At 28.9% G+C, this 15829-nt stretch overlaps 1 protein-coding gene across 1 annotated transcript; it reads right to left on the minus strand.

The window, feature by feature from the left end:
- Positions 1 to 3946: 3946 nt before the first annotated feature.
- Positions 3947 to 12907, minus strand: LOC112592048. Its single transcript, XM_025336015.1, has 11 exons — positions 12878 to 12907; positions 12746 to 12802; positions 11822 to 11915; positions 10511 to 10552; positions 9084 to 9113; positions 7270 to 7302; positions 6590 to 6619; positions 5909 to 5938; positions 5234 to 5269; positions 4634 to 4657; positions 3947 to 4011 (listed from the first exon to the last, which is right to left on the minus strand). The coding sequence occupies exons 1-11, from the start codon at positions 12905 to 12907 to the stop codon at positions 3947 to 3949; spliced, it is 471 nt and encodes a 156-aa protein (XP_025191800.1).
- Between the last annotated feature and the right edge of the window lie 2922 nt (positions 12908 to 15829).

The raw sequence follows: 15829 nt of genomic DNA on the forward strand, positions 1-15829 counted from the left end.
CTTGTTGTGCTGGTTCGGTTACGTATTGCTAATCAAAATAGCCACTTCAGTTAAATAGCATATATATTAAAACTGATGAGCAGTATTGACATTTTGATTGATGAGTTTATCAAAAATAAAATGTTAGTTTAATTTACCTTAAGTTGAAAACAAAATTATCAATTACTTTCAATCAGTATATTATTATAATTACTGCAGTGGATAAAACTATATTATTTCAATTTTAGAAGGTATAGTTATAAATAGGAAATATTAAAACAATTTGTTTTAGTTATCATAGTTATAATAAATGTTAATAGTAGGTATTACAAGAGAGGTACCCTCGGTGGCTTACTTTCATGAAACGATTTGCCATACAATACCCATGTTTATTAAATATAATATAAAACACTAAGATTAAAATATTAAATTGATTGATTTTATCAACTCAAAAGTTTTAAGGACTTACTTAATTATAAATATTTTTCTTTTTCATTTAAATTGTGATCAATGATTAATAATTATGATTGATAAGTATTATTTTTAATAACAAAAATTATGTTAAAGAAACCAAAAATATTTAAACAATTATTTTATAATTACCAAGTTTGAATAGTTAAATCCGCCAATCATAAAACTAATTAGTTCCTATCTTATAGAGTTTTGTTTCTATATTAAATTAAGTAAAATAATAAAATTCAACTGATTAAATGTAGAACTAAAAACTGTGTATTATATATATATTTAAATTTTGTTGTAAAATGTATAGCATAAACATATCATTTTTACTTTTAATTTTTAAATATTTAATTATTTTATATACCTTAATTTGAAGCTTTCTAGATACATTTTCTTTGACATTTCAAGGTATATTAAGGATCTGCTAAATGATCATCCTTCAATAAAGCTTCCCAGACGTTTTTCTGAGAAAATCTGCTTTGTTAAAACAATGTTAACAAAAAGTACCATTGTCTTTAATGTCCATAAATATCATCACCATAAGCTTTCTAATAGATTACCCAAAAGACAGACAAAGAAAGAATAATAATATTACAATATTTAAGAAATAATTGTTGCAAACTAACAGAAAATAAAGTTTTCTAAATTTGACAAGTAACACTTGAGATAGTTGACATTGATTTTGATATCTTTGGATTTGGTAATGCTAGCGAGTTACTTCGTATTACATTCATCCACAGTTTACTATCTACCCATTTTATAATACATGGTACAATACCACTTTCATCAAAATAGCTAACGGCCATGTTATGACAATATCACAAGTGTTAGAACGCGGTGACCTTCTAGTACTATTAGTTATTTAATTAACAGTGATGGCTGCTACTATTTTAGTAAACTAAATTAATAGTTAAATAAAACGCTAATAATTTTACCACCACATTCAAAGTTATTTAAATATTTATAATAATTCGGTATAAATTATGGCGGTTGACCACTAAACAGTTGTTGGTATAATAAAAGTAAAGTTCCAAACCTCGGATACTTCACGTTATATTTTCACGAAACTAATACTAAGTGGACTTAGAAATCGAGAAAGGTGAAAAGGTAATTCTCAGTGTCTATTATGTTAACACAATGAAATAAAAATTCAGTGCTTTCACTATCATAAAAATATTATATTATCAATATTTAATAATAACTCTAATCGGTTTTCCATAATTTTTGTGAATATTACTGTAATCCATATGCTACCACGCATATGGCGGTTATTTCAATTGCCAATGCTGAACTATCTAGCTATTGTATAACTATTTGTGCTCGTTAGAATTTAACTGTGTCTTTTCTCTACAACTTTAATGTTTGGCTTTTATCCATAGATGTAAATTATATTATCCATGTACTTATCAATCATTATCATGAAAACCGTTTAAGATAAATTTTATGATAGCAAATAGAATGTCCACGAAGACTAGAATAAGGAGATTTGGAGATCAATCTTATACTGCCATATAAAATTTACCGTAATGTGGCGCATTTAAATGGCCACAACGGCGGTTGTTAAGGTTGCTGATAGTTTAACTCAGTAGAATATTCCGTGTTGTTATTCATGTTTTGACTTCTTTTGGAATATATGTAACTATTTTGAAAACTATGACCCATGGTGATTATAAATATTATAGCTCGTAAAATTACCTTCTTACTTGTATATTTGATAAACATTTTTATCATTGTGTAAATAACAACTTAGTCAATCCGTTGGCCAATATCAATATTGTTGATTTTATTACAATTAAGTTTCCTGCTCCCACTGCTTAATAAAAATAAAAATATTATAAATATTAGATAAATAATTTATAATTGACAAGCTCTTGATGAAAGTAAATACTAAAGTACGTTTAATTGTTCTGTTAGTTTGAATGATAATTATTTCAACATATACAATAATTACATAATAGCTAATAATGACATAGGTAACTAATTTCATTAAATAAATTCAAGATATTTTTATTATATTGAGATTTATTTTCAATACTTTGGTTGATATTTTCATCAATAGCCTTGATATATCAGTTGCCTTTAATAGTCCCAATCAATAGTTTAATCATTTTTGTTAATTCATTCGGAATTTGGGATGTTATTATTACACCAATTTGGTATCGAATATTTCATACCTAAACAAAGTAATGCCTTAATTATGAATGAATTTTTGATTTGTGAATGTTAAATAATTACATTTAAAATGTATAAATTTGTTAAGTGCGTCGCTTGTATTAATGAATAATGCACATTATATGTAAAACAACTAAATAAATAAGAAACAAAAGTATTATGATAAAGCATTAAAAGTGGTCATTATTAATAAAAATCAACTCATCCAATCAAATTTTTACTATAAATTACTACAAGCATGTATATTAAGGGCTAGGCGTATAGGATTCAATTTGGAATAAATTAAATCTAAAAATATGGCACTTTCAACTACAATAAATTGCAAAAATATTATTTTTGTAAATGTATAATAATTTTAGGAATCTCTTAAGTCAATTTTAACTTTTGTTTGATTTTAAATCTTCTAGTTGTGAATAAAAATTATCCTTTTAAACATTTTGTTCATCGTGCACCAATTGTTAATTCATACACTAGAATAAAGTAATTTTAGATTTGGTATATAATAATATAAAACTGATAATTTGTTGAGGTTTATCATTCAATTAAAATCTAACTTGAGAATCTGTTTCAGTAATATTAATAGTCAATTCCTGGCACATTTGAAAGGTCTTTCAGATCGTTTTTCTAGTGGTATTGACAATTACAGCTTTTATATTAAACCCACAATCATTTGCTAAGGCTTCAGATCAATGCATCGAAATTGTGTACAGTTCGATGTAGAAACACCTGTATTATGTCGCATTTTTGATCTGACGTGTGATTTCCATCTCGCCGGAATAGCGACCAACAATTGCAGCCATTTACGTATACAACAAACTCCTCGTCGACATGGTACAAAGATAGTTGTTTGGTCTTCGATCATTAAGTTTGACTATATGAAAAACGTTAACACACGGGCGCATTACAATATGTTTAGATACAGATTAAATCATATAAATACAATTACTAACAACACAAAGTCGAAGGACTAGCAAAGGAAGTTTAACCTAATGTCACGCTATAATCAACGTTATCCACCACTATTTTAGTAATGTGTTTTGTAATTGTGTACTTATTGTAAATGTTTGTCGTATTTGTAACGATTATATTTCCTACTGTGATTTTTGTAGCACTGCGCTCCACTCCTCATCGGCACGATTTGCCAATGGTTTACACATGACGCAACAGGCCAGTGGTCTCGTCCATTCGGTTTTAATATATAACCTTTGTGAGCTTATTTTCGATATATTACACTGTTTGAGATTAGGTATCAACACAGCACTTCTACAGTATTGCTATTTTATAATTTAACTAATTACTACTAAAAATATATTATTAATAATAAGTGTACAATAGACTACGTACTATTTAAATTATCTTCAATATATTTCAATAGATAATCATAGTATTTCATTTGATGGTCTAAAATAAAAATAAATATATACCTACTTTATATTATTATTATTTATTTTAATATGATAAATTATAATTTTATGTTATGATATTTGCATTTATGGGCGTATATTTCAATATATATATATACGAACTCTTTTGAACTCTTTTCATGTAGGCAGTTGTTGACGAGGAAAGTAACAAGATTATGAACAATGGATCTCATAATTAATAATTATAAATTAAGTTTTACACGAGTACAATCTTATTTACATTTGTGAATGTATAATAAGTATATGAGATGTATATTATATAACTATTGTAAATGAAAGTTCTGTATGAGTGGAAATAATAGACAGATAATGATCGCGACAGACGGTGACGCATCTCATTTCTGGATATGTATTTTAACGGCGATTGTCAAAACCATACTTTTTTTGAATATTAAGGTCGTCAGTTAAATTCATGAATTTTTATGCATGAAATCCTTATACATATCGAATTTCCACGAAAATAATTATATCTTACCTATCGAGTGTAAATTGCTATTTTTATTGTAATTATTATAATGTGACTTTATATAGAATATGTAAAACCCACAAGTTTAAGGATACGTAATCAATAAAAAATGTTTTACAAATATATAAATTACTATTCGTGAACTTCATATTTGGATCTATAACAAAATGTAATTATATAATATGTCAATAAATATTCTGTTTAAAACTACAAGTTTGTATTTATATGTATTGTAACATGAGTGCATTTATGAAAAGTTTTTACAATAGATGTTGACGAGGAATGTAACAAGATTATGAGCGATGGATCACGTTATTATTATGAATTAAGTTTTACACGAGTACAATCATATTTACATTTGTGAATGTATAAAGTATATGAGATGTATATTATATAACTATTGTAGATGTAAGTTCTGTATGAGTGGAAATAATAGACAGATAATGATCGCGACAGACGGTGACGCATCTCATTTCTAGATATGTATTATAACGGTGGTTGTCATAATCATACACTTTCAGAATAGTAAGGTCGTCGTTCAAATTCGTTGATTTTTATGTATAAAATCCTTATACATAACTAATTTCCTGGAAAATAAATATTTCATACCTATCGAATATTAATTGCATTTTTTAATGTAATGATTATAATGTGACTTTATACATAACACGTAAAACCCACAAGTTTAAGTATACGTAAGCAATAAAAAATGTTTTACAAAAATATAATTTACCTAACATAGGAGCCAAATTCTCGATATCTTCAGTAACTATATACAATTATACAATATGTAAATAAATGTTCTGTTAAAAACTACATGTTTATATTTATATGTATTGTAACATAAGTGCATTCAATGTTGGCATTCGCTGTGTTTTAGATTTTTATAGAAAGATTAATTTATGTTTGATTCTGATCAATTTATGAACAGGTTTTACAGTAGTTGTTAAAGGGGAAAGTAACAAGATTATGAACGATGGAACACGTTATAATTATTTTTTAAGTTTTATATGAGTACAATCATATTTACATTTGTAAATATATAATAAGTATATAAGATCTATATTATATAACTATTGTAGATGAAAGTTCTGTATGAGTGGAAATAATAGGCAGATAATGATCGCGACAGACGGTGACGCATCTCATTTCTGGATATGTATTGAACGGTAGTTGTCATAACCATAGACTTTCAGAATAGTAAGGTCGTTTTTCAAATTCGTGGATTTTTTTGTATAAAATCCTTAAACATATCAAATTTCTAAGAAAATAAATATTTCATACCTATAGAGTGTACATTGCGATTTTTACTGTAATTAGTATTATGTGACTTTATACAAAATACGTAAAACCCACAAGCTTAAGCATGCGTAAGCAAAAAAAAATATTTTACAAAAATATTATTTACCTAACGGAGAGTTCAATACTTTGATGTTTTCTATAACAAATAACAATTATAAAATATGTCAATAAATGTTTTGTTAAAAACTACATGTTTGTATTTATATGTATTGTAACAAAAGTGCATTTAATGTTGGCATATCTTTTGTTTTAGATTTTTTTAGAACGATTAATTAATGTTTGATTCTGATCAATTTATGAACAGGTTTTACAGTAGTTGTTGACGGGAAAAGTAACAAGATTATGAACGATGGAACACGTTATAATTATGAATTAAGTTTTACACAAGTACAATCATATTTACATTTGTGAGTGTATAATAAGAATATGAGAAGTTTATTATATTGCTATAATTGTAGATGAAAGTTCTTTATGAGTGGAAATAATAGACAGATAATGATCGCGACAGACGGCGACGCATCTCATTTCTGGATATGTATTATAACGGCAGTTGTCATAACCATAGACTTTCAGAATAGTAAGGTCGTCCTTAAAATTCGTGGATTTTTATGTATAAAATCTTTATACATATCGAATTTCCCGGAAAATAAATATTCCATACCTATCGTGTATTAATTACAATTTTTAATGTAACTATTATAATGTGACTTTATACATAATACGTAAAACCAACTAAGTTAAGGATACGTAAGCAAAAAAATAAATATTTTACAAAAATATAATTTACCTTTCGAACAGTTGAATAGCTTGGTAACTTCTATAACAAAATACAATTATAAAATGTGTCAATAAATATTCTGTTAAAAACTACATGTTTGTATTTATATGTATTGTAATAGGAAGTACATTTAATGTGGGCATTTGATCTTTTTAGATTTTTATAGAACGATGAAGTGTTAGATTCTGCTTAATTTATGAACTGTTTATACAGTAGTTGTTGACTAGGAAAGTAACAAGATTATGAACGATGGAACACGTTATAATTATTATTTAAGTTTTACACGAGTAAAATCATATTTACATTGGTGATTGTTTAATAAGTATATAAGATCTATATTATATAACTATTGTAGATGAAAGTTCTGTATGAGTGGAAATAATAGGCAGATAATGATCGCGACAGACGGTGACGTATCTCATTTCAGGATATGTATTGAACGGTAGTTATCAATTTATCATAACTATAGACTTTCAGAATAGTAAGGTCGTCGTTCAAATTCGTTGATTTTTTTGTATAAAATCCTTATACATATTTAATTTCCTGGATAATAAATATTTCATACCTATCAAATATTAATTGCGATTTTTACTGTAACTATTATAATGTGACTTTATACATTACACGTAAAACCCACAAGTTTAAGGATACGTAAGCAATAAAAAATGTTATACGAAAATATAATTTACTTTTTTCCAAACGATTCCTTTGTTTGGCATCTTCTATAACAAAATACAATTATAAAATGTGTCATTAAATGTTCTGAAAAAAACTATATGTTTGTATATATATGTATTGTAACAAGAGTACATTTAATGTGGGCATTCGCTTTATTTTAGAATTTTATAGAATGATTAAAAGTCTGATACTGATCAATTTTTGAACAATTTTTGTAACTTTTAACCAAAGCATGTAATCGAAAATTGATGAATAAAGTTGAACGCCTACTGTAGTGACGAAAACTACAACAGCATAATTTTTATAGTTGATTGATGTTTAAAAATATAATAATTTTTTTAAATATCCAGTCAATGTTGACAATGACTAAGTAATAAATAAATGGCCTACAATTGATAGACAATTTGGGTAATATTCCATTTATTTACAAAAATATAACTTGAATCGAAAAAAAACATGTATTATTATCATGTAAATATATTATATTCACAAGATAAACAACTATGGTACTTCGAACTACTTTTTTTTTTAGCTGTTCGACATGCTCATCTATTATTTTGAAGTTTTGTTTTACAATGACACTTTTGGATATCCCTTACTCATAGGAATACTATAATTCCGGCAACCTCTCGGAGAATAATTTCCTTTTATTTTACTAAATATTTTGTTTCCGTTAAGTTAATAAAGATTTCGTCTAATGGGTCTATTTCTGTTATTTGTACTTTAAAAAACCATTTTTTGTACCTATAGTTGTATAAATAAATAATATTATTTTTTTTTTTATAATCTTTTAATTTTATATGTAACCATTTATATATCATTTGTACAAGCTATCTTGAATATAGTTGATAATGCTAATAAAATACAAAGTGATTTCGTTGTGGATTCTTCATGAGCATTATGTATGTTTTGTTGCACCTCAAATAGTAAATAATAAAAATATTATACTCCTATATAAATATGTTTATAATGCGACTTTAAGATGGATGGATGTGGTGGAAGACAATTTAAAAAGGATAGGAATTAATGACCGGATAAATATAATCCGTAACCGGGAGAAGTGGCGTGAAGTTGTGATAGTGCGCAAAAACTCTCATAAAAAAGATCAAGCCAGAAGAAGAAGATAAGAAGAAAAAAAAATAAAATAAGAAAATAAAAAAAAAAAATAAAAAAAAAAAAATAAAAATAAAAAAAAAATAAAAATAAAATAAGAAGATACTGCAATCTTAGAAAATTAATATATTCATGTTATTTTTTAATCAGAATATTTTTATAAACATTATATACATTTTTTTTGTTAATGTTACATAATTTGTGCTAATATTATCTCTCAGACCCAATCGGAACATCACAAATTTTCGATCAAAAGCACCGATTTTGTATCGTCTGATTTAATATTAAAGTTAAACCCATTAAAAACTTAAAGTTAAAAAACTTATCTGTGTTAACTTGTTGGATTTTTAAATTTTTTTTTATTTTTCTGTGATATATGAGTATTTTTAAACTATATTTAATTTATATTCCTCATCTTAATATAATTCTTAACACATCTACACGAATTGTGTTTATAAAAAAACAATAATAAATGAAGTATTACGGGTTTGCTTTTATAATTATACTCTTCCTACGTAGTAAATGTTCGACATTATGACAACTAATTACGATTAGTTAACCTAGCCGTTCAAAAAATGATCAGCTTACAATACCACCTGTTACAATTTAAATTTGTAATCAAATCTAGCGTGATAGATTTACAATAACCTACGCGTAAGCAATGAAGTACATAGTTCCTAAAATCTTATTTCGTTTATATTTGATTTTTTACCTTTCTTTTTAAGCTCTGTTGTTTTAATATCTAAAGAAGAAAGTATGTAATTATTAATAATTAATTATATATTTGTAGTTTTTGCTTTATATTTAAATAGTTGATTGCTTCTTAATTTAAGCAATCGTACCAATCTAAAGTATAACATGAAATAAAATAAAGTTTTATATTAATAAATAATGATGTAAAAAGTAGGTACCCATTTTGCGTGAATAGATAAAACAATGAACTTAATTTAATAGTTTAAAAAAATGATGAATTTATTAATATTTTTTTTTTTTTGTCAATATTAAGTATAAAAAAATTATAATATCGATCTTTTCTACATCGCACTATCCACGTAACTCGACGTACTCTACTATTGAGCAGATAAGGTTCTACATCACGCATTGTCCAAAACTAGAGTAGAAATATACATGTCTATACCCTAGCGCATTTATTAGATAAACACCATCTATGGATTGAAGGAAATGTATAGACAGCCATTTCAAATTAATTAAATTTGAGGTAGGTTAATTAGGATATTATATTAATTTTAAATGAGCAACTTAAAGTATTGGGGAGTCATTTGATATTGAATCATATTTTCTATGTAAATCGGATATTTTAAAGGCAGCATAAACATTAAACATATTTTAGATTTTAAATTACATTATGGTATTAGTAACAAAGATAACAGTAAAGAGAGGCGATAAGAGTAGGTGTAACTTATCATGAGATGTGAAATAAGACAGATTCCGCTTACATAGTTTTAATTTCCTTTTTTTTATGTGACGTTAAAATTATTGTAACCAATGTAAATGGAGAACTTTTATTTTAGTCGATAATGACCTATTAACCTTATTTTTTACATCGTTTATAATGCAATGATATTTCTTCTGAAAAATAACATAGACACCTGACTGAGCGATTGCGTCTTAATGTTATTGCTCGAGTTTGGAATACGAGAAGAGTGAATTTTCTAAGCGGATAGTTCATTCGTGGTTATCGGGAAATGTGTCTAGTCAGCTTAGAGATAATTCTGTGTATTAAATGATATATGTATATGTACAAATATACATAATACGATGACGACGACTACAAAATGATTTTACCTATGCGTAATATGAATGATGTGTAACAAGGTCGCGTTTCAATACACTAAAGAATGTCATGTGAACACGAGTTACGTAAATTATAGAATTATAATAAGAACTTTTATTTTTATTAAATTAATGTTATAAATTATGTTATATCAGATTTAATTAAAAAAATATTATTAACTGATAGTCTGTATCTTTTTTTATTATTCTGAATTACAAACAATAAAATGCATTTCATCTATTTATATTTTTTATAATCTTAGTTCTATTGGTAATATCTTAGTAAAAGTTCATCAGCATAATAAAATCAGTTAAAAAAAATATACTGTATTAGTTTTTTCTTACATATTATATATGACACTTCGACATTACCATATCCATTATCCACTAATAAAAAAATAATAAAAGTGTTATTACTACCTACATAAAAAAGTTTTTACTTTTTACATTCTATACTTAGTATTTTAATTTTTTTTTTTGGAATGTTGTAGTGATCTTTAACATATTTACATATTATATTATTTTTAACTTGGAGAGCTAGCATATCGTAACCTATATAAATATCTACCAATAAAATTAGTTATATTTTGACCTGTCACGAATCTTAATGACACATAATGATTTTTAAGTTTAGGTATATGTATTTTCGTTAAATAATTATATACTCACAATTAAATCTGGATTTAAGTTTCGCTGTTTATAAATGTATAATTTAAAAAAAAATAATGTAAATACAAAAACGCAGTTATGCTATTTTCATGAATGATACTCTTAACAATAATTGTTAAACATTTATTATTCTGTTCTTAATATATTATAATTAATTTTAAACATGATAATGCCTAGGTAACTATTTTAATCTCACTATATTTGAATATAATGTAAATATGAAGTAATTTATTATGTTTGGATTTAAAATTGTATACAGTTTAAATGAGTTATCTTTAAATTGTTTATTAGTTAATTATAATTTATATTAATATGATCATATGAATTACAAAGTAAGCCTTTTATGACAAGATATACAAAAGTATTATTTTATTGTACAAATAATACTTGAAATAGTCAATTTATTATATTCATAATTGAATGATTGATTGATAAGATATTTTGTGATTCTAAGTCTGTTATGTTTTATGATTAACTATCATAGAAACGATATTAGTGATTAGGTTAAAAAATTATTTATTTTAAGTCAGTTAACTTACCTACACAATCTAAGATTACAAATAAATTATAAATTAACCGTATTTAATTGAATTATATTTACAGTAGAACTATAAAATAAAATTATAATTTTTTTTTTTAAAGCTATTACATAGTTTTTATTATAAAATTTTTAATATGGAACTATTGTGATGATTTGAATGGGTTTTATTATTTATTAGTAAAATCGAGTAAATCGTTTAGTTTTATTCTTTAAGGGTAAACAAAAAGCTTTATATTACATGTGTTAATTTTGTTTAGTATTTTTTTATTTAAAATCTCTCAAGGATCATTTATAAGCGACATAATGTTCATAATTGCAATAAAAAACATCTTCGACAAAATACCTTATCCAACAAAACATATCATGTTCGCCGACGACTGCTATATCTATTGCAATGGGAATAACATAGAAACCACGTTAAGCATTCTATAATCATCATTACAAACCTTCCAAAACTGGTGCAAAGAAACCGGATTCAAATTTTCTCTGGCCAAAAGTCAATGCATTGTATTCAACTACAAACCTAAAACCAACCAACACCTACACCTAAATAACGCACCATTATTTTGACAATATACTAGGAATACATTTTGAAGACAATCTTAAATGTACATCTCATTTAAGGGTTAACGGTCTCTTTCTACTATCCATTGTTTAAAATGCAGAACGCAGACACTTTGTACGGTCTGGTAATAAAGTAATTTGCAGAACGCAGACACTTTGTACTATTATACTATTATTTGTACTATATATACACATAAAGTGTATATTACAAATATAAGTTTTATACATAAGTAGTAACTAATACATGTATAGTGTTAATTATTAAAATAGAAAAAATAAAAATAAAATTGTTATAAAATATTTCCATATTATACCATTTTTATTTTTATTAGCTAATATTCTAAAAATTTGTAATAGTAATAACTATTACAGCTAAATATTAATTTTATATTATACTACCTTTTTACATAATATTTATATTGTCATTTGACATTTATATTTATTATAGATTATTATAATATTTTTTATTAGCTAATATTTTAAAAATCATAACATCTAAATACTATTTATATATTATACTACTTTTTGACATTTTTTTGATATTTGTATTGTACATAATTTTACATGTAGTTTGAATGATATTATTAATTATGTGTTTATTTAGATTATTATTATTATAATTATACAATCAATATTTTATAATAATTTTATTTTTATTTTTTCTATTTGAATAATTAACACTATACATAATTATTAGTTACTATAAAAAAAAATAAAAATACTTTTGTATAAAACTTATATTTGCAATATACACTTTATGTATATAATAGTACAAAGTGTCCGCGTTCAGCAAAGTACCAATTTACCCGACCGTACAAAGTGTTAGGATTTCGCAATTTTAATGCCTGATCGTACAAAGTGACCTAGAACCCATTTAAGACAACTTAAAATTATTTGTAAACATAAAACTAGTATAATCAAAATTTATCCCACCACACCTGGGGAGCAAACCAAAAATCACTACCCATTGTTGGGTACAGATCTAGAATTATCGATAATATTCTCGATCATTCGTTGATGTGCGTGTGTCACCGCGACAGTGCCCGAAATTCCTAGACGCGACACCCCCTCCCAACTTTGTTGATCATTCCACGACGGTCCCTATATATACGGGCCGCTGAGATCGTTTAAAGTAGTCACCGTTCTTAATTGCCTTGGTAATTTCCGCGTAATTTTATTGTGTGAACTCTTAATTTAAGTTGATGATTGTCATGTAAATGTAAATCTCATTATCGGCTGTTGCAGTGGCGCAGTACGCGATAAAAGTTTGTTTTATAATTTATCAATTGTAATTTTTTATTGAATTAATTTTATTGTAATATTGTATTGTAATTTTGTACAATTATATTTTGATGTATTGGATAATTTACATTGGCTTTTTAATATTTTTAATACATCTACTTGCCTATACATAAATCTTATCTTAATACATACAGTTTACATGTCGGAAGACATAAATATATAACTTACATGTTTTGGTCCTTCGGGCCGGATCTTTTGCTATAATTTATCAATATAGCTCCACCAAAATATTCGAGAAACAAGAATTAACTCGAGCACTCGTCGCAAGGGACGCGGCGTAAAATTCAATACGGAAAATACATGCATTGGCTATGGAAGCGGACACGGACGAGCATAAACGACCGATATTTATCGCACGTCATGGGACGTTAGAACGTGCGGTTAAGTTGTTTGAAGCGGAGCAAAGTAATATTCTTTCGTCACTGTTTGAGTTTAAAAGGTCTGATGAATTTACAAGTTCTGATTTAGGAATTACTGAGAATATGGAAGAAATGTGTGGAGAAATTCAAGTGGTGTTTTCGAAAATACGTAGATATCATTCAACTACACAACAAGGTGCAGTCGTAAAACCCGAAAATATGTATAATGCTCGTGCGTCGTTGTCGTTGCCGAAGGTTTGTTTCGACGGTAGTCTTATCAATTGGTGCGCGATTCGAGATATGTTTACAACACTTGTTCATGAAAATCGGTCAATAACGGATATAGAGCGCTTTCATTGTTATGTATCTTGCTTATCATGTTCGGCTTTAAACATTGTCAAATCAGATCCACAAACCTCGGATAATTATGCAATCGCCTGGTGTGCGCTTCAGGATAGTTATGACAACAAGCGACTTCTTGCTACAGCAAATAAAATTGTGATAAATTATTTTCTTTTGAACGTTTACAACGGGAATCGGTATCCTCGTTAGTATCTTTTGTTAATACCTTTCGCGAAAATGTGGCTGCGCTAAAGGTACTTGGTGATACTGATTTGTCTGGATTCTTGCTATTTTACATCGGTGCCCGTGTCATTGACTCTGACACTCGTCGATTATTTGAAGCAAGTGTACCTCAAGAAAACATACCAAGCCTGGATGAGCTATTGGACTTCGCCGCAAATCGGTGTAAGATTTTAGAAAATGTTGGCGCTAACACGGATACACTGTCATTGGGCAACGGGAGTACTAAAAAGGGCAAGGGCGACAAGGCGTCCGTGAAGACTTCATTATCGACTACTGTCACTGCCAAGAACAGATTTGCTTTTTTTCGATTGCGATCACCCGTTATTTCGATGTTTAGTGTTCAAAAGAAAATCTGTCGCCGAACGGCGGGAGTTTGTCATTAAAGAAATTATGTTTTGTTTGTCTACGTCCGGATCATGAAGCAAACTCTTGTAAGTCGGCGTACATATGCAAAACTTGTGAAGGACGACACAGTGTATTGTTCCATTTGGATACAAAAAATAAAAGTTCAGGGAAAACATCAACACCAAACGTAGCGACAATTTTAAAGCCGATTGAAAGCCCCGCGGATCAGAACCTTACATCTACTAACTTATCAAGCGCTATGAAATCAGATGTGAGTGTTGTACTGGCTACGGCAATAATGAGAATACGGGACCATTTTTTCGTGTGTTGCAGGGTCAACCAATCCTTCCGGGTTACCCCGGAGACACTCAGCCCCTTTGTATAACTGCGAGGTTATCTCTTCCGGGAGGTAGCCCCGGATGGCTCCGGGGGTCCCGCCTCACCACGGGCGCCATAATGAGTGACCGCCGCGGCCAGGGCCCAACGGATTATCGCCCGAGTCAAACCCCTTCTACTAAGGCGGAACTTCCACAACTACCACGAGTCCTTCCTCAAGTGTGCCTTTCCCGGTACGGTCGAGCGTGTGTCCTCGGTGAGTCCGCGCAATCGTGCGCATCGGGTCCGACACCCCCGGAGCGTCGAGGCGCTATTAGTAAGCCGACTCGACGGGGCTACTCCGAGTCTCTTAGTACGAGGTTCGAACCCAGCGTTCAGGCCCTCGCAACTGTCTTGTCCGCAAGCAGGTTGATCGGGGTACCGCTGTGTGTACCGCGACGACCCCCTTTTAGTGCGTACGGTTTTTTTTCTTTATCGACAGATTGCTGTCTCTGCCTTGCCTCTCCCGTATCAAGCCCCGAGCCGGTTGAATACGTGCATGTGCTTCGCTCGAAGGGTGGTTAGGCCTCTCTAGTTTGAGCTCTCGATCTAGGCAAGAATTTATTTATAGGGAATGAGGGCACCCAATTCGCCTTACGAGATATCCCGTCCCACCACCGCGAGAAGGTGGGCACCCAATTCGTCTCGCGAGGTATCTCGTCCTTCACTCTCGGCTAGGCGGGTCTTAGTACGGAGGGCGTTCGTCAGTCCTGTGGGGGCGCCGTCTTAGAGCCTTGATCCGGCTATCGGGTCCCGCTTCGCCTGCCACAATCCGGTACTTCGCAGGCTTTAGCCCCGCCGCCATCGATGACAGCGACGGTCGTTTTGGCTAGACCTACTCGGACGATTTGTGCCCGCGTGGATAGGGGAGACTGTCCGCATGTCTCTGGCAGTGCGCCGTGTCCTGCACGTACGTCATCTAGC

This window comes from Melanaphis sacchari, unplaced genomic scaffold, assembly GCF_002803265.2.
Source record: "Melanaphis sacchari strain LSU unplaced genomic scaffold, SCAv2.0 Contig1549_pilon_pilon, whole genome shotgun sequence".
Classification (NCBI taxonomy): Eukaryota; Metazoa; Arthropoda; class Insecta; order Hemiptera; family Aphididae; genus Melanaphis; species Melanaphis sacchari.